The sequence below is a fragment of the Canis lupus genome, chromosome X (genome assembly GCF_003254725.2).
Source record: "Canis lupus dingo isolate Sandy chromosome X, ASM325472v2, whole genome shotgun sequence".
Classification (NCBI taxonomy): Eukaryota; Metazoa; Chordata; class Mammalia; order Carnivora; family Canidae; genus Canis; species Canis lupus.
The window spans coordinates 19551969-19573174 of record NC_064281.1 but is presented as its reverse complement, the minus strand read 5'-3'; the positions used below and the strand labels follow the sequence as shown (position 1 = coordinate 19573174).

Below are 21206 nucleotides of genomic sequence, written 5' to 3'. Positions count from 1 at the left end.
ACACAGGTACTTGCTGCTCCTGGCCAACAGAGGCCATAACGAAAGATCTTCTGGAAAAAGGTTTTCCTCAGCCTGAGACACATCTCTATCTGCAGACTGAAAGAACTCACCCCGCCTCAGGGAAAATCGCCCACCCGCACATCCACACAGTGGGGCAACGATTTTTAAGGACAACTTTTCATTACAAAAACACTGCGATCACTAAGACAGGAGAAAAACTCATCATTTATTGAGGGCTCACCTTGTGTTCTGCACGCTACTTGGTGCTTTCCCTGAGTTCTCTCATCTAAACCTCATGGCATCCCAATAAAGTAGTGATGCCCATCTTTAAGTGGACTGGATTCAGGAAGTCCAACGGTTTGGTCAGGACCCCTCTGCTCTCTGGCTACCTCGGCTCTCTTCGAGCCCACGCTGGAGGAGACAGGCTTCTTCTAGATGGGCACAGGCAGCTCTGGGCTCAGGTCATCGCAGCCCAGTCCCCCTGGAAGAAAGAGAGAGAGTCTCTCTTCTGGTTTTGCCACAGAAGGACTCCATTGTCCCTGTGCCATGTGCTTGTCATCGAGTCCAGTGCAGGGGCCAAGAGGATGGAGTGAGATAAGTGGCTAGAGCCTCAGGGTGCTATGATTATAAGCCCAGGCAGAATTAAAAGGTTGGAGTGAGGAAAAATTAGCAAATAAAAGAGAGGAAGGATGGTTTGGCCAGCAAATGCAAAGGGCCCAAGACAGGGAGGTCTCTGAGTTGCCCCACTTTACAGATGATGACAGCAAGGGCTGGAAAGGTCCAATAAGTTGCCCGAGGTGACACATCTAGAGCTCTCAGGCACCAAGCTATAAGGCAACAAAGTCAGTTTGATTTCAGGCTTCTCTGTAGCATCAGCTTTCAGAAGAAAATGGAGCCACAGCGAGTTTTTAGAGAAAAGGATTGCTAACTGAAGATTCACACACTCTGCCAAATTGTCTTTTACAATAATAGCTAACAAATATTAAGCACACGCTGTGTGATAGGAACTGTTCTAAGTGCTTTACATATACTGACTCAATCACTCTACTACCACCCCTCATGTTAGAGATGAGAGAACTAAGAGTAGGTAACTTACCTAAGAGGCGGGCTGGGGCCCAGGCAATCGGATCTTCTGAGCCTGTGCTGTGAACTGCTCTTCCATACTTCCAGGGTTCAAATTCATATCGTCAACACACATTTCCTGAAAAAAATTTAATGCACACCATAATAACAAGGGATTAAAAAAACCCAAGTTCAAAAATGAGAAAATTGGGGATCCCTGGGTGGTGCAGCGGTTTAGCGCCTGCCTTTGGCCCAGGGCGCGATCCTGGAGACCCGGGATCGAATCCCACGTCAGGCTCTTGGTGCATGGAGCCTGCTTCTCCCTCTGCCTGTGTCTCTGCCTCTCTCTCTCTGTGACTATCATAAATTAAAAAAAAAATTTAAAAATGAGAAAATTGTGTCAAAATGACAGTTTTTAAAAGTCTACATGATTACTCTGTATCCGAATCTAAGATTTTAGTAATAGCGAGAAGAAGGAGGAAGGATAATAAAAGTAAGCTCAACTTGGCCAAATCAGTAGGTACTAAAAGATGATCGTTTTTTAAAATTCTGATAATTTAAGAAATACAGGCCACAGAATGCCTTTTAAAATTGTTGTCCTACTTCAATATTTTATTTAGCAGTTTTCCAAATACAGCTGGTGCCATAATATCCACTAAAGGAAAACAATAAGGTTTTCGTCTTTTTTAAAAGGTAAATAGAGTTTTTTTTTGTAATATGAACTCACAGATTCACACGTATTTGATGTGTTTCTAGCCACTGCAATTATGCTTATTAATGCTCAAATTATCCCAACTGTGGGTAAGGGGATGTTTGAGCTGGCCCCTGAGTCCTTTTGTCATATCCTAATATGTCTGATAGATTTATTGCTATCAAAACAAGACCCAAGGAATGCTTAAAGTCCATATATCCCAGTTCTAAGAGGAATATATATGCCTTCCAAAGCAATGAAGAAGATAAAAGCCAGTACTCATAAAAGAGAAACAAATCATCAAACAAAGGAAATGGCAAAGAAGCATTTAAAAATAGCATAGAAGATGAAACATAATTTATTAAATGTATTCATTATAATGAGAAGTATAAATGGAACTTACTCTCATATTTAAAAATAAAATTTCTCAGACTAGATTTTAAAAAAATCATTTCTATGTTAATTAAAAACAATCACACAAGCACACAAAAAGATCAATGTAAGAGAATGGGAAGGTAGACGATGAGAAGCAGACACAAATGAAAGAAAACCTAAGATCAAAATACTTAAGTTAGAAGAATTTGAGACAAAAATCCAGGAAACGGCACTGAAATGTAAACAATCAAAATATGAAGGACAGAGATTCAATTAATGATATAATTAATGTCTTATTTAGTAGTTTCCTGGAAAGAAACATGTGTATGTATTCTAGACATTACGACTTTTCCCCCAAAGTCCATGCAACATGTACAAACACTGTCTGTATAGCTCTATTAACAGGGGCATGTAAGCAGGGTTCAACTGCTGAAGAAGACTCACAGAACCCAAAAGAACAAAGCCTGCAAATGTACAATTTATTATAGGGAAAGGACATGCTATAGCAAGAGCATGAATATCAGAATATACATCATAGCCTATGACTCACAGTGGGCATTTGCAGAAGCCAGGTGCAGGCTCCTAATGTCCCTTTTCTGTAAGGGTCCGGCCAGATGTCTCCTGGATCTGGAGCCACTGATGTGCTCACAGAACCCTTTGGAAGCAGGGATACTAAAATGAAGTAGTTGCTGAGGTTGTTTATATGTTGCTGGTCACCTAGGCATATCTTGGCTACAGAACCAACAGAACCCTGGGGTGGGGACTGGGGAGTATCACTCCAAGTGATACAGGTACAAGTATTCAATCTTATCGTTATTAAGAAACAGTGCTGACCAGCTGTGTCAGACTGCTCTGAAACTCTTTGGACTTGTGGTCACAGAGACATTATACATCGACTATTCACGCTTTGACCAGGAGTCAGTGTTAAGCAGGGGCCTTAATTTAAGCAAACAACTCAGGTTAATTACAGACCTGCTGTAATTAACCTTTGCAGTGCAGTAGCAAAACACTAAGTATATTTCAATAGTTTCCAAAATGCTGAAACCACACAAACTCTATTTTTGGACCACAACTCAAAAAAATGAATAAATGTGATGAATACAAAGTAATCAAAATGCAAATTAAAACAGGATACTTTTTGAAGAATGTAAGTCTGATGAAAATTAATAAGAATGTTAATATCTAGCATCAGCAAGGATCTAGGGGAAGTAGGCCTCTTCATTCACTGCTACTGCAAACATACATTTATAGAACTATTCCTGGTATATCATGGTAATCTGTATCAAAATCCTTAAAAAGGTACATTCTCTTGGCCCAGAAATGACATATTTGGCATTTCATCCGGAGCAAAGAATTGAGGATATGGGCAAACATGGATGTTTATTGTAGCACCGTGGATAATAGCAAAATGTTGGCAACAATAAAAATTTCCAGCAATATGGGGTCTTTTTCAGTAAGTTATCTCCATGTATTATCCAAAATAATTTTGTAGAGGTCTATTTGTGGCAGGCTGTTAGATGCATGTCTAAAATACTTTCCCTCTTCTTTTATACTAACAGACAGAACCCAGATACTGTTAAGGGCATCAATGTTCACCACTCCAGGCACAAAATCATGAAAATCCAGTTCCCACTTTCCCAGCTTCCCTCATGCCTAGAAGTGGCCATGTGATCCAGTTCCGGTCAATGAAATATAAGAAGTCTACTGGAAGCTTTGAGAAAGTTTTTTGGTTTTTTGTTTGTTTGTTTGTTTGTTTTGCTTTCCTAATAAAAAGGAAAGATGCTGTTGATGAAAAAAAAATTTATCCACTGCAGATCTTATACTGAGAATAATTAACCATTTCTTAAGCAAAAGTTGGTTGGATTTTCTGTTATTTGGACCCCAAAGTGTACCTCATGGTGGCAGATACTATGATGTGCTTCCCAAGATCCCTCTTTAGGCCTTCAGATATTGGGAATGCTATGGGCTGACAGTCTTCATCTGTCAGCTATCTCCAGGAATTGCACTCACTTGAGGTTGGCTGCCTTGCCCAGTGTCACATCCCCTTCCCAGAGGCAGCCCACATCAAACTTCACAGGAGTATAAAGGCCCAGTCTTCTTTCTTCAATTTGGGACAACTCTGTATGGCCCTCCCAGCTCCAGAGCCAAAGCCCTGTGACTGACAACTACACTTCTGCCTAAAGTCCTCCTTCTGCCTAAACCTACATTACCCTCTTCTCCGATGGTATTGATCTTAAAAGCACTCCCTAATGAACTCCCTGCACTCAAATCTTGGTCTGGGTGTCTGCTTTCTACACCCACAGCATCACTGACCACATTTCTTTATGTAAAAAGTTGTTTGAAATTATGTTGCTAAAAGATAACAACAGGTTAGAAAGCACTATACAAGCACTATACATGCACTATACAGGTTAGGAAGCACTATACAAAACCACACTAAACATGTGGTTTTCTTATTAGATTATACATCAACACAGGAAAAATTTCTGCAAGGGAAAACACTAATATTTTAACAGCAAGACTTATGTTTTCAAGAATGTGCTGGCTAGATGTTTGGAGAAAGTCCTAGTTCAGAAAGCAGTTTTAATACTTCAATATGTAGAGTAGTGGTGGGTAAGTAATGGGGTGAGGGACAGAAATGATAGGAAAGCACAAATCCACAAGAACTAGAGGTCATATGTACTGTGAAGGTATCTGCTGATTCCTGACAGCCTAGAGCCAAGTTCTAATGAGTCATTGCTATGGGGGACAGGAGACAAAGCCTAGAGCCCAAGCAGCATGAGAGGTCAGTTTGGAGACCCTTTCATAAAGGCAGGAGATCCCAAGAGCAACAGCCCCAAGAAGTTCAACTGGACAAAGCCCACCCTGCAGACAGAGCTGGAAGACATGGCCTCCATGGGAACAGGCAAGTACAAGCGAACTCACATGAGTGTGGGCCAGATCTAAACCTGAATCTCTGTGACCCAAAATAATCCCTGTGCCAAAGACAGAGTTCAAAGTAGATCTTGGTAGTACCCATAGAAAACTGCCAGAAGAAAATAAATTTTTTCTTTGGAGGAATACCTTGACAGATTTCAAGGAATTATCATAAAGTTACAAAATCAGAATTTTAAAAAACACTAAATCCCCAAGGATCAGCATACACATCAAACTTCAGGATCAGGTTGTGCGCACGTACACACACACACACACACACACACACACCCCAAACTATAGATCGTGAGACGTTCAAACACAGAGTATAAAACAGTGATGTGAATTGTGTATAAAGAATTAAAGATAGGGTTATTGGAATAAGGGTGCAGAGAGTGTGAGAACTGACTGGACAGATTCAGAAGAAAATCAAATAGTTTAATAAAAAGTAGGAGTTAATTTTTAAAAATTTTTAAAGATTTTATTTGAGAGAGAAAGTGGGAGAGAGAGAGAGGGGCAGAGGGAGAGGCAGAGGGAGAAACAGACTCTCCGTTGAGCATGGAGTCCAATGTGGGGCTTGATCCCAGGACCCTGGGATCATGACCTGAGCCAGAGGCTGATGTTTAACCAACTGAGCTGATGTTTAACCAACTGAGCCACCCAGGTGCCCCAAAAAGTAATAATTAAATTAGAAACACAGAGGATGCTATAAATAGCAGATAGAACTCAGGGAAAAATTAAAGAATTAGAAGATAGATCTAAATAAATTACCAATAAGACAAAAAAGATAGCATGATAGAAAATATTAATTAGGGGTTAAGAGAAGTAGAGCATAGGGAAGGCTCAATGTATGTTCCAGAAGAAGAGAAGAACAATTATAGAGGAAAAGTCAATATACAAAGAGAGAAAGTCTCAGGAATTATGAAAGACAACAATATTCAGATTCAGAAACCCAAGAATTCCAAGCAGGGTAATTAAAAAAAAATCCACACTTAGGCACATAGTAACAAAACTGCAGGATAACAAAAGACAAGCAGAAGATTTTCCAATAACAGTAGCCAGAAGGCAGTGGAATGGTATTTTTGAAGTGGCAAAAGAAATAACTGTCAACCTAGAATTTTATACCCAGCAAATAAACTTTTATGAATGAGGGTGAAATAAATGTGTTTTCATAAACAGACATCATTAAAATAACTTTTATTTATTTATTTTTTATTAAAAGAAATTTTAAAGAACATGTCCCAGAAGGACAAATATGATTCTAGGAAGAACATCTGGGACATAAGAAGGAATAATGTGCAATATTCAACATTGTAATGGAAGTCCTAGCCAGTGAAAAAGGCCAGAAAAAGAAAAGGCACACATATCAGAAAAGAAGAAATAAAACCTATAGACAAACAACTTGCCTATGTAGAAAAACCCAAGGAGTCTACCAAAAAACTACTAGAACTAGTAAGTGGCTTTACCAAAGTCATAGAACATGAGGTCAATATAGAAAAATCAACTGTATTTCTGTATACTAGCAATAAACAATTTGAAATTTAAAATTTTAAATAGTGCTATTTACAAAAGCACCAGAAACATGAAATCCTTAGGTATGATTCTTACAAATTATGTGCAAGATCTGTATGCTGAAATTTATAAAACATCAATGAAAAAAATCAAGACCTAGATAAATAATGTCTTCATAAATTGGAAGACTCATTGTTAAGATGTCTGTTGTAGGTGGCCTTTAAGATGGCCCCTCATAGTCCCTGCCTCTGGTATTCACACCCTTGCATAATTCCCTTCCCTAGAGTGTGGGCAACACCTAGTCATGCACCTCTAATTTAAAAAGTGCCAAAAATGATGTTGCTTCCTAGATGAGATTGTAAAGAGTCTGTGGCTTTGGTCTTTAGCACTCTCTCACTCTCCTGCTCTGAGGAAAGCTAGCTGCCATCTTGTGAGCTGCTCCATAGAGAGGCCCACAGGTCAAGGAACTGAGGTAGGATTCCAGCCAATAGCCTGCAAGGAACTGAATCTTGCCAATAACCATGTGAGTGAGTTCAGAAGCAGAATTTCCCCTAGTTGAGCCTTCAACTCAGCCCTGGCTGACAACTTGATGGCAAACTTGTGAAAAGCCTTCAGGCAGTTACTCAGCTAAGCTGCATCCACATTCCCTACGCACAGAACCTGTGAGATAATAAATATTTGATGTTGTAGACTGCTTAATTTGGGGGCTAAATCGTTATGCAGTAATAGATAACACAATGTCAATTCTCCCCTAATTGACAGGTAGACTCCATGCAATCTCAGCCAAAATCCCAGGAAGACTTTTTGTAGAAATTGTCAAGCAGACTGTAAAATTTATACGGCAAGGCAAAGGAACTAGAATAGTCAAAACAGTTTTGAAAAAGAAGAACAAAACTGGAAGACTCACAGTGCCTGATTTTTAGATATGATAATAAAGCTAGAGTAATCAAGACATTGTCGTATTGGTAAAAAGGTAGACTGATAGATTTGTGGACCAGAACAGAGAGTCCAGAGATAAGCCCACACTTATATGGTCAACTGATATTTTTAAAAGATTTATTTATGGGATCCCTGGGTGGCGCAGTGGTTTAGTGCCTGCCTTTGGCCCAGGGCGCGATCCTGGAGACCCGGGATCGAATCCCACGTCAGGCTCCCGGTGCATGGAGCCTGCTTCTCCCTCTGCCTGTGTCTCTGCCTCTCTCTCTCTCTGTGACTATCATAAATAAAAAAAAATTTAAAAAAAAGATTTATTTATTCATGAGAGACACACAGAGAGAGGTGGAGACACAGGCAGAGGGAGAAGCAGGCTTCTTGCAGGGAGCTCGATGCGGGACTTGATTCCAGATCCTGGGATCAGGCCTTGAGCCGAAGGCAGATGACCAACCTCTGAGCCACCCAGGTGTCCCTGGTCAATTGATTTTTGACAAAGGCGAAAAGGCAATTTTTAGAAAGATGATATCTTCAGCAGATATTGCTGGAACCACTGAACATTCATATGCAAAACAAACACATTCATATGCAAAACGAAAGAACCTCATTGGATATCTCACATGATGTACACAAATGAATTAAATATAGATCATAGGCCCATATGTAAAACCTAAGACAATGAAACTTTTAGAAGAAAATCTTTGTGACTTGGGTTAGACAAAGATTTCTTCTCTCTGACACTATAAAGACAATCTACAAAAATTGATTAATTGGACTTCATCAAAATTCCACTCTTGGAAAAACACTGTTGAGAAAAGGAAAAAGGAAAAAATAAGGTAGAAGACAAATCATAGACTGAGAAAAAATGTTCGCAAAACACATATCTGATAAAATATATTGTAAGCAGAATACATGATGAACTCTCAAAACTCAGTAATAAGAACACAAACAACCCAACTAAAAATTAGACAAAAAATTTTTAACAGGCACTTCACTAAACAAGATGTCTGGATGACTAAAAAAAAAAAGCAAAAGTTAAGTTGCTTGACATCATTGGTCATTAGGGAAATGCAAATTAAAACCATAATGAAATACCACTCTATTCCCTCAAAAATGGCTAAGATTAGAAAGACTGATAGTATCAAGGGCAAAGCAAGGATGTGGGGCAACTAGAAATTTCATGCACTGCTGGTGGGAATTGGAAATATTACAGCCACTTTGGAAACCAGTTGAGCAGTTTCTTATAAAGTTAAATATACATAGATTAAATAATAGCCCCCCAAATATGCCCACATACCAACCCCTGGCATTTGTTAAAGTTCTTTTCTATGGTAAAAAAGACCATGCAGATGTGATTCAATTAAAGATACCGAAATGAGGAGATTATCTTGGATTATCTGGGTGGGGATGATGTAATCACAATGGTCCTTCTAAGAGGGACGGAAGGATTCAGAGTAAGAGGAGAGGGTGGTGTGATGATGGAAGTAGAGACTGGAGTGATACGCTTTGAAGATGGAAAAAGAGGCCTCCATCCATCCTCCTCTATTCTAACTGAAAGAGGAATACAAGTGGCCACTAGAAGCTGAAAAAGGCAAAGAGAATGAGTCTCTACTCTAGGCCTCCAAAAGTAACACCTTGATTTTAGCCACATAAGACTCATGCTGGACTTCTGTCCTCTGGAACTAAGAGAATACATTTGAGTTGTTTTAAGCCACTAAGTTTTTGGTAATTTGTTTTAGCAGCAATAGGAAACTAATATAACTTGCCATACCACTCAGCGATCCCACTCCTATTTACCCAAGAGAAATGAAAACATATGTTATGTTTTGTTTAGACAAAACTCTGCATGCTAATGTGTATGGGAGCTTTATTCAGAATCATAAAAAACTGGACACAATCCAAATATTCTTCAACTAGTGAGTGGGTAAACAAACGGTGGTACATCAATAAGATGGAATGATATTAATCGTTTAAAAAGAATGAATTTTGAGTGCCTAGGTGGCTCGATTGGTTAAGCATCCAATTCTTGATTTTGACTCAGGTCATGATCTCAGGGTCAGGAGATCAAGCCCTGTGATGGTGCTTAAGATTCTCTCTCTCCCTCTCCCTCTGCCCCTCCCCCACCACCCGGCTCAGGCGCTCACTCTCTCTCTTAAAAAAAAAATAAAAGGAGTGAGATACTGATGAATGCAACAATGGAAGAACGTCAAATGCACTATGGTAAGCGAAAGAAGCAAAGCTCAAAAAGCTACACACTGTGTGATTCCATTTATACAGCATTTTGGAAAAAGGCAAAACTATAAAGATAAAATAGAGATCAGTGGTTTCCAGAGGTAGGGAGTAAAGATTGCACACAAGTATTCATAGCAGCATTATTCTCAAGAGCCAAAAAGTAAAGACAATCCAAATATCCATGAACTGATGAACAGATAAATAAAACGTGGTCTATCCAAACAATGGAATGCCTCTCACATGAACTACTGATACATGCAACAACACGAGGAATCTCAAAATAATTATGTTGAGTGAAAGAAGCCAGACCAAAAAGGAGCACATGCTATTTGATTCCATTTATTACAGAACTCTAGAAATTGCAAACTCATTTATACTGACAGGGAGCAGATTAGTGGTTGCTGGGAGACGGGGGCTGGGAAAGGCAGAAGGGAGGGTCTAAAGTGGCACAAGGACACTTCTGTGGATGTTGGAGGATATATGTTCACTATTTTGATTGTGGCGGTGGTTTTACAGGTACATACATATGTCAAAACTTATCAAATTGTCGTTTCAATATGTGCAATTCACTGTGTGTCAATTATACCTCAACAAAGCAGTTGAAATTTTTTAAATTAAAATTTGTGCATTGTGTATTGAGAATATTTTTCCCTGGCCCAATTTTCTATGTGAAGATTGTAATCATAGTCATGCTTGACTGGGCACCTACCATTTATTAGTTATCAGAAGCAGAAAAACAGGGATTAAAAGGCTGTTGTGTTTCTCCTCTTTGAAAATTATTCATTTTTTTACTTGCAGATTTAAACTTCTTCAATCAATGTACTTCAACATTTGGCCAAAATGGGAACCATTTTAGGAAAGTCAGGGAGGAAATAAATAAAAGGTAAGAAAACATAAAACTTAAATTAAAAATTTTTTTTCACACTGCTTTGCCTGTTATCACTGTTGATCTCTCATCTCAGTCTGACCAGAATATTGGTACTATTAATTTCACCACCATGGAGCTTCAAGTCTGGAACCAAAGGAGAGAAAAAAATGCAGTTTTGTCAGAAAAGGAAAGTGACTCTATAATTCAGCTCCTGTTCCAGCTCTTCTTCCTGTGCAAGGGCAAACATTTTTCAGACATTTAAGGAAAAGATAACTGGAAGCACTATTAATGGCATATGAAAAATTAACCAAAATGAGACAAGCTCCAAAAATGAGAAACATTGGCCTAAGGTTCAAGGTAATCTTCTCCTCTTTCTTCTCCTTTTACCTCTCCCCCTCCCCCTCCTTCCTCCCCTTCTTCTCCTCTTCTTCCTCCTCCTCCCCCTCCCTTCTTCCGTCTTCCTTCTTCTTCTTTTGCTATGGATATCCAATTATTTAAGCATCATTTGCTGAAAAGACTATTCTTCCTCCATTGAATGGCTTATGCAGGCTTATCCAAAATCAATTTGTTTTTTTTTGTTTTGGTCTATGTCTGGGTTCTATTCTGTTGATCCATGTGTCTCTTTCTCTGCCAATATCAATCACACTGTCATTTATACTGTAGCTATAGAGTGTATTAACTTCTGATAGAGTGATTGTTTCCATTTTATTCCTCTTCAAAATTGTTTTAGCTATTTGAGTTCCTTTGCCTTTCCATATAACTTTTAGAATAAGTTTGTCTATAAGAAAGTCTTGCTGGATTTTGATAGGAATTGTGTTAAACCTGTATATCAGGTTTGGGGAGAACTGACATCTTTACTATATTGTCTGCCAATTCATGAACACAGTGTGTTTCTTCGTTTATTTAAATCTTTGGTTTCCTTCAGCAACATTTAGAATTTTTCAGCATACAGATCCTTTACACATTTTTTTAAGATTCCTACTTTGTTTTAGTTTTTTGGGGGGATAGTGATTTTAAATGGTATTGTTTTAAATTTCAGTTTCCACATGTTTATTGCTAGTTTACAGGAATAGATGGGTTTTTGTGTATTTATCTTATACTCTGCAGCCTTGCTGAACTCGTTAGTACTACAAGTTTTGTGTTTTTTTTTCCTGTAGATTCCTTAGGATTTTCTATGTAGACAATAATGCCATTTGCAAATAGGGATAGTTTTCAATCTTTCTTTCTGATCTTATTTCCTTTTTCCCCCTTTGCCTTTTTATTTTTTACAATAAAGCACTGGCTAAGACTCACAGTACTATGCTGAATAAGAATGGTGAAAGTAATCCATTCATGGTAAAAATCCTCGACAGAGTAGGTTTAGAGGGACTATACCTCAACATAATAAAGGCCATATATGAAAACCCCACAGCTGACATCATCCTTAATGGGGAAAAACTGGGAGCTTTTCCCCTAAGGTCAGGAATAAGACCAGGATGTCTACTCTCACCACTTCAATTCAACATAGTATTGGAAGTCCTAATCACAGCAATTGGACAACAAAAAGAAATAAAAGCATTCGGGGGATCCCTGGGTGGCTCAGCGGTTTGGTGCCTGCCTTTAACCCAGGATGTGATTCTGGAGTCCCGGGATCGAGTCCCACATCGGGCTCCCTGCATGGAGCCTGCGTCTCCCTCTGCCTGCGTCTCTGCCTCTCGCTCTGTGTCTCTCATGAATAAATAAATAAATAAATCTTTAAAAAAAAAATAAAAGCATTCAAATTGGTAAGGAAGAAGTAAAACTTTCACTATTTACAGATGACATAATACCATATATATAGAAAACCCTAAAGAATCTACCAAAAAAAAAAATCTACCAAAAAACTGCTATAACTGATAAATTCAGTAAAGTCACAGGATACAGACTCAATATAGAGAAACCTGTTGCACTTCTAGACATTAATAATGAAGCAGCAAAAGGAGAAATTAAGAAAACAATCCCATTTACAAACACACCAAAAACAGTAGGATACCTAGGAATAAACCGACCAAAGAGGTGAAAGACCGGACTCTGAAAACTATAAAACACTGATGAAAGAAACTGAAGAGGACATAAGGCAATGGAAAGACATTCCATGCTCATGGATTAGAAGAATAAACATTGTTAAAATGTCTATAATACCCAAAGCAAACTACACATTTAATGCGATCCCTATCAAAATACCAACAGCTTTTTTCACAGAACTAAAAAAAACAATCCTAAAATTTGTATGGAACCACAAAAGACCCCGAATGGCCATAGCAATTTTGAAAAAGAAAAGCAAGGTTAAAGGCATCACAATTTTGAACTTCAAATTATATAACAAAGCTATAGTTATCAAAACACTATAGTACTGGCACAAAAATAGACATATGGATAAACAGTACAGAATAGAAAAATCCAGAAATAAACCCACAATTATGCAGTCAATTAATCTTTGACAAAGGAAGAGAGAATATCTAATGGAAAAAGGACAGTCTCTTCAACAAATGGTATTGGAAAAACTGGAGAGCAATATGCAAAAGAAAGAAACTGGACTACTTTTTTACACCACACACACACAAAAATTCAAAATGGATGAAAGACCTAAAGGTGAGACCTGAAACTATAAAAACTCTAGAAGAGATCATAGGCAGCAACTTCTCTGACATTGGCCATAGCAACATTTTTCTAGACATGTCTCCTGAGGCAAGGAAAATACAAGCAAAAAGAAACCTATTGGAAAAAAAAACCTATTGGGACTACATCAAAATAAAAAGCTTCTGCACAGCAAAGGAAACAATCAACAAAACGAAAGGCAACCTGCAGAATGGAAGAAGATAATTGCAAATAACATATTTGATAAAGGGTTAGTATCCAAAACATATAAAGAACTGATATAACTCAACACCCAAAAAACAAATAATCCAATAAAAAAATGGACAGAAGACATGAACAGACATTTCTCCAAAAAAGACATTCAGATGGCTAACAGACACATAGAAAGATGCTCCACATCCCTTACCATCAGGGAAATGCAAATCAAATGCACAATGAGTTATCACCTCACACCTGTCAGAATGGCTGAAATCAACAACACAAGAAACAACAGGTGCTGGTGAGGATGTGGAGAAAAAGGAACACTTGGGCGATGTTGGTTGGTGGGAATGCAAACTAGTGCAGCCACTGTGGAAGACAGGATGGAGTTCCTCAACAAGTTCAAAATAGAACTACCCTATGATCCAGCAACTTACCCAAGGAATACAAAAACATTAATTCAAAGGGATACATGCACTTCTATGTTTATAGCAGCATTATTTACAATAGCCAAGATATGGAAGCAACCCAAGTGTCCATCGACTGATGAATGGATATATATTTTTTTCAGCTGTAAAAGAGAATGAAATCTTGCCATTTGCAGTGACACGGATGGAGCTAGAGTATTATGCTAAGCAAAATAAGTCAGTCAGAGAAAGACAAATACTATATGATTTCACTCATATGTGGAATTTAAGAAACAAAACAAACAAGGGGAAAAAATAAGAGAGACAGAAACAAACCAAGAGACAGACTCTTAACTATAAAGAACAAACTGATGGTCACCAGAGGGGAGGTGGGGGGAATGGGGGAAATAGGCGATGGGGATGAAGGAGGGCACTTGTGATGAGCACCCGGTGATGTACAGAAGGGCCGAATCACTATATTGTACACCTGAAACTAATAGTACACTGTGTGTTAACTAACTGGAATTTAAATGGAAACTTACAAAAAAGAGTAGTGAAAGTGGACATTCTTGTCCTCTTCCTGATCTTAGGAGGAAAGTATTCAGTCTTTTACCATTATGTCTGAGGTTAGCTATAGAATATTTTTTAGATGCTCTTTATCAAAGTGAGGAACTTCCCCTAATTCCTAATTTGCTGAGAGTATTTATTATGAATGAGTGTTTAACTTTGTTAAATGCTTCTGCTTCACTTATATCATCATGTGATTATTCTACTTTAGCATGTTGATATGATGGATTACACTGACTTTTGGATATTGAATCTTTACATCCTGGAATAAACTCCACTTGATCATGGTGTATACTTCTTTTTACATATTCCTGGGTTTGATTTGCTAATTTTTAAATATTTATTTATTCATGAGAGACATAGAGAAGCAGAGACATAGGCAGAGGGAGAAGCAGGCTTCCTGCGGGGAGCCCGATGTGGGACTCGTTCCCAGGACCCCAGGATCACACCCTAAGCCGAAGGCAGAAGCTCAACCACTGAGCCACCCAGGCGTCCCTAATTTGCTAAACTGTATTTCAGGATTTTGGTGTCTAAGCTCACGAGTGATACCATTGTGTAGTTTTCTTTTTTGTACTGCTTTTGTCTGTTTGGGGTACTATGTTATGCTCAAAATGATTCTTCTCTCCAGGTAGCCATATTCAATTGTAGAGAAAAAAAGGGAGGGGGGTCTCTGGGGTCTCTATAGTCAAATCAAGGTCCAGCCAAGTACTTGGTAATTTCATGAGTGTCTTCCAGGCTTAAAATTCTATGAGTTGTAGCACCAATTCTATGGAAACTATTTCAGAAAATTGAAAAGGAGGGAATACTTCCCAAATCATTTTGGAGCATTAGCAAAGGAACTAAAGTGACTATCCTTGACACAGAGTCCAAAGAAGATAGGATGGTCAGAGGAGTGGAAGACTCATTTCCTAACTACGGTTGACATTTGCTCTCTTCACTGCACTATAAAATCAGGAAATGACAACTGAATTCAAATATTGAGGAAAGAATGAACCAAAGCAGTAAGGGCTGGTCTGTCTTAGGTTGGCTTTCCCAGAAGCCGACTCTAAGGATTCCAGGGCAAGTAGTTTATCTGGAAGGTACAAAAACAAACAAATGAATGGAAATCTCAGTAGGAGAATGAGGAAGTTACCAGAGAAGTAAGACAAGGAAGACCAGCCAGCCAATAATGTGTGTTATTAAGTTTCTCACCACTGAGGGTGACCAGGATTTACTTGTGCAGGGGAGGTTCTGAGAACACACACACACACACACACACACACACACACACACATCTCAGTTATTCTACCAGAGACAGGAGCCAGGATCTTTATCCACCAACTTCTTTTGGGAGCCGAGTGAGGGTCACTCAGGAGGGGGATTAATTGGCACTTCGGGCCTGCAGTGCAAAAACCAGCAGCGGTGGGCTCCAGCAGCAAAGTCCCCTGAACAAAGTCAGTCTGCTTATCAAAAACAAAAGCAAAAGCAAAACCATCAGTTTTACCTGTTGCTCCAAGTAGGAAAGGAATAAATATTCCTTTTCCAGGTTTTGCATTTGTCTTTCAATCCACTCTGCTTTTTTTTTAAAGATTTTATTTATTTATTCATGAGAGACACACACACACAGAGACAGAGGGGGGCAGAGACACAGGCAGAGGGAGAAGCAGGCTCCATGCAGGGAGCCTGACGTGGGGACTGGATCCCGGGTCTCCAGGATCACGCCCTGGGCTGAAGGCAGTGTGAAACCGCTGAGCCACCCGGGCTGCCCTCTGTTCTTCTTTTTGCAGCTGTTTCTCTATACTGACATTTACAAAATCACAATTTCCCAGATTTCAATTTATTTATTTTTAAGGATATTATTTATTTGAGCCAGAGAGAGCAAGAGAGATGAGCAAGGGAGGAGCAGAGGCAGAGGGAGAAGCAGACTCCCTGCCAAACAGGGAGACTGATGCGGGGATCCTGGGATCACGATCTGAGCCAAAGGCAGAAGCTCAACTGACTGAGCCACCCAGGCACTCTTTCAGGTTTAATTGTGAAAAGCTGTTTATCATCAGCACGTTGCAGTGGTCTTCCTAATGATACCATTAAATATGAATAGAGATTTTTATGAATAAGAAAAGAAAGGTGGTGAGGGGCTGCTAGTTGGCAGTTAGGCTGCCTGCTGCAAAGCAGTAAAGGCGAATGGGAAATGGCAGGACGTCCACAGCACCTGCCACAGCTGGGTAGGGGAATCACATTTTGGAGACAGAGAGAAAAATTACCTTCCAGAGAAAGATTTGTTTTTTTTTTTAAGCAGGAAAATAGGAATATCATGATTTAATTTATTCCAAAATTGCTCAAACTGTAGAAATATATTCCTGGGAGTGACACTGTAAAATTTTTGTCAGAAATAATGTTCCTTTGATGTTGTGCTTTCAGAAATAATCTGGGAAGGCAAAAAGGGACTGGCAATGCATAGTCTTTGCATCGAGCATTTTTACTTTAAATTGACATAAATCTGAATATCATGATCTGATCCTATTTTCTTTAGAATATTGAAAGAATTACATTAACTTGCTTGTGCTAAATGAGAAAGTACTCTGAATGAGAAAAAAAAGCGATGGGTTGCATGCTGAGAATAACTTATGGATTAATATTTAAAGTTTCTGAAGAGATGATGTCATAATAAAACTCCCTGGGACAGATAGTATAATGGCATTAGTCATAGATTTCCGGAAATGCTGATCCAACATCTTTTAACACTGGAGGCTTTTTATTTATAGAAACCCGTTATAATTATTGATCCAAAATAAGCTCAGGTTGTGTTTGATTCTTAATATTCCATGATGGGATGGTATAATTTTTCATGTTTATTTTTTTAGTCTGGCTGATAGCCATTATATCTTGATATTTTTCACTTTTAGAAATTCTCATATCTCTGCAAATCCTGGAGAATTTTGAAGCATATAATTTGACAGGTTAATTTGAATGCCAAGGATTGTCATAATTTAATATTATGAGGGAGAAATGAATATTCACTTTTCCAAAAATACAGAAGGAAATGACTTCCTCTTGGAGAACTTTAAAAAATGATACACATGAATATTTTAAACTTAATGTCATTTCTATGAATCATAGCTGAATATAATATTGTAAAATTATAGAGTAGGGTTGAAAATTTTGAGGTTTGGGGCAATCTTCACTCTTTCCTATCTTGTTGGTCCACAAATCTGAACATCTTACCTTACTTCTAAGCAAAGATTTAATAGTAGAGGTGAATTAAATTCATGTTCCTAAAACCCCATTTTGTAAACATAATATATATGTAACATAAAATGTTCACTAGTACACTATGAAAATAAGCCACAAAACTCTTTTAAATTAAACCAGTTAAAACAATTTAGCCAGCCAAGTACTGTTCATGAGTAGGAAGCCTTGATGTTTGGTTTTTCAGCAAATCAACATTTCTTCAAGTTGTCAGTATTATACTAAAAGTCATTAGCATTAATTAGAGAGACTATTATTGCTTTATCATAGGAAGAAGTTGTAGAGAGCATCAAGTTATAACATCAAATTAATCTGTGCGCTTTTGTTAATTTAAGGCTCTGATTACTTAGAAATATCTAATGATATTTCCTCCTCTTGTTTTTAAAAAACGCTTTCTTGCTGAGTTCCTACAAACTGTCCCTATGAAATTTGTGATCACTGTCAGTAGCGCTTGGGAAATGTACTGGTGTTAAAACCAGCCTTGAAAACCAGAGGTTTCTGTACAAGTGGTTCTACATTTAATTCTTTCTTCAGGAAGGCATGGCTGCACTAGTATCAGTAGTACCTCCCCTTTGTCAGTTCATATATGCTTCACCCATAAGGCCTAACACTTCTGGAGATGCCGTCTGAGTTGGCAACCAAGCTAATGTTACAGAGTGAGCCAGAGCAATTCGTCCCTTGAGGACATTCTGTCAGTTGCCTGAATTAATGACAGTTCTTCAAAAATTACTTCGTATTTTTATAGCATCCCATTCAGGCGTGTACTAAATGTTCAATACATAGTTGCTCAATTAGTATTTTGGTTGTTGTCATTGTTGTTGATAATAAAGAACGAGTCTCTAGGTCCACCTACCAATTTCCAGGAAGCACAGAGGCCAAAAGAACATATTAAGCTATCCCACAGGAATTCAATCAGCAAAATTAAGATCATGGGAGATGCGACAGATAAACACTCTGGTTTGTCAACAAATTGTAAGGAGGAACAAAAGAAGTGGATGGGCACCTACAGATTAAAAAGAGGTAAAAGCCATATAAAAATAATAGAAGAAACGAAACCATAGTGTTTGTGTTTGCGGATGCATACTTAGGTGATAAAACTATAAAGTAATGACACGGTTACCATAAAGATCAGAAGTATGGTACTCCTAGGGGAGGGGGAGCCAGTGGAGAGCTTCTGTGGTGGTTGGCCTTGCTGCTTTTTCTGACATGGATGGTAGTTACAAAGGTCTGTTGCCTTACAATAATTCATTAAACTGTGTATTTGTTTTATATGGTTTCCTGTAAGTGTGTTATACTTAATTAAAAAGTTTAAGAAATAAACAACCAGCAAGATATCACAACACAGAGGTGAGCAGAGATGTCCAGTAGCACGCTGTTATTTGGCATTTCTACCAGACAGATGCAATACATAAAAATAACCTCGAGACCACAGGATCATAGTAAAATGTAATTAGGAAGTGAGGTGTTTTTTTCTTTTTTGAAGATTTTCCTTATTTATTTGAGAGAGAGAGACAGCACAAGCCAGAGGGAGAGGCAGAGGGAGAAGCAGACTCTCCGTTGAGCATGGAGCCTGATGTGGGACTCAATCACAGGACCCTGGGATCACGACCTGAGCCAAAGGCAGACGCTTAACCAACTGAGCCACCCAGGTGCCCCAGAAGTGATGAGTTTTGAGTAACTAACTGTGCTTTTAATATAATAGTTTACTTAATTGTAAGGTTATACAATTTTAGTTTTAATAATGGCTGTATTTAACAAGTGGTTCATGAAATTTCCAGAAATTTCACAACCAGCTTGAGCAAGCTAAACATGGTCTATTCTGGCACACTTGTATCTCCGTCCCAACAATTCTCCTGTTTTCTTGTGTTTAAATTTTTTTTTTGTTTTTAAAATCAAATGTATACTTGCACAGAGTTTTAAAGGTCAGATGGTTCTACAATGATTATTATAAAATCCACTAGGCTCTGCCTTTCTTTCCCCCATTTTCTGATCCTTAGAGGCAACCATTTCAATTCCTGTTTTAACAAATTCTGTTGAAGACACCAGTCCAAATGGATTAGGGGCCCCCCTACTCTAGTATGACCTCATCCTAACTAATTGCATCTGCCACAACTCTATTTCCAAATAAGGTCACATTCCGAGGTACTGAGGGTTAGGACTTCAAAATATCTTTTCCCAGGGAGAGGACAGGACACAATTCAACCCATAACAGTGGGGAAGGGATTTGGTGTTCTAATTACTTCTTACACAGATTTTCAGCCAAATCCTTTTCCTTCACCCTTCGCTTCCAAAGGTAACTTGTTTGCTGTTGCCAATTCTCGAGTCTTGTGGGGGTCCCATGGGGTAAAGTGGTTTCTTAGCTTTCCTTAAGGCCAGTTTAAGTTAGGTTCTCAGATCTGCTACGTCAACTACCACTTAGAAGTTTTCCAACTGACAAAATTCTGTTTCTGTTCTCTTTATCATTGAAGGCTTATACCTTTAAAAAAATCTCTTCACTGTAATTTTATTGGAGTTTGAGCATGCAGCTGAAACTAAGGTATCGAAGCCTACATTTTTAGCCAGAAGTTCTTCTACGTGTATCTTCATTCTCTGCCTCTCAAGTGGTGCCTTCTTTCTTAATTCTCTGACATCTCAAACCACAAAACATTTAAGGAAAATACTTCTATAATCTCTATATATGTGAAGAGTGGAAAAATAGAGAGAGATGGGGTAGGGGGAGGGAGAGCCAAGTTCAATTGATTCAAAGCCCATAGTCTCTTGATACCACTCTGCCTCCATGAGGTAGATAAACAAATATAGTACTTACCCCTCAAAAAGAGAACGGCTGGAAAGCAGTTCAACAATGCATGTGAACTGTTATAAAAATGTTTAAATTCTCTGATGCAGTAAGTAGTACCACTCAAGATTTTAATCCTGAGGATATAATTCAAAAGAATGAAGAGACAATGTGGACTTTCACTTATGATGAGAAAATGGCGAACTAAATATTCTGAAAAACCATTCCACTGCAAAAACCACAGAAACCCTAAATAAAATACAGAAAAACATCTTTAAAAAATGTGTCATTGAAAAAAAAATGTGTTGTTGAGGGGCGCCTGGGTGGCTCAGTCAGTTAAGCTTGTGCCTTCAGCTCAGGTCGTGGTCCCAGGGTCCTGGGATCAAGCCCCACATCGGGTTCTCCTTCTGTCTCTGCCTCTCCCCCTTGCTTGTGCTCTTTTGCTCTCGCTCTCTCCCTCTCTCTCTCTCTCTCAAATAAATAAATAAAATCTCTAAAATAAAAATAAATAAAAGGTATCATCGAGGGTTGCCTGGGTGGTGCAGTTGGTTAAGAGTCCAACTCTTGGTTTCAACTTGGGTCATGGTTTCAGCATCCCGAGATTGAGCCCTGTGTTAGGCTCCCTGCTCAGCACGGAATCTGCTTGTCCTTCTCCCTTCTGCCCCGCCCCGTGCATTTGCGCTCTCTCTCTCTCTCTCTCTCTCAAATAAATAAACCTTTTAAAAAAAAGGTATCATTAAACTTGTAAGTAGGAAAATCTTCAGGAGTGAGAAATAAAGAGGGAGCTCCAAACTAACTATGGTCTGTGACTGAGGACCCTAAGCATATCCATCA

At 38.6% G+C, this 21206-nt stretch overlaps 1 protein-coding gene across 1 annotated transcript in view; it reads right to left on the bottom strand.

Moving 5' to 3' along the window:
- Window positions 1-206: 206 nt before the first annotated feature.
- The window catches only part of CXHXorf58 (chromosome X CXorf58 homolog), a 50175-nt gene continuing 29175 nt past the window's right edge, over window positions 207-21206 (bottom strand). Inside the window, exons 10-11 of the mRNA XM_049107724.1 lie at window positions 1097-1201; window positions 207-481 (exon numbers count right to left, since the gene is read on the bottom strand). Coding sequence (XP_048963681.1) covers window positions 1180-1201 — 22 coding nt within the window. The 3' untranslated portion in view covers window positions 207-481; window positions 1097-1179. The remainder of the gene's footprint in view (window positions 482-1096; window positions 1202-21206) is intronic.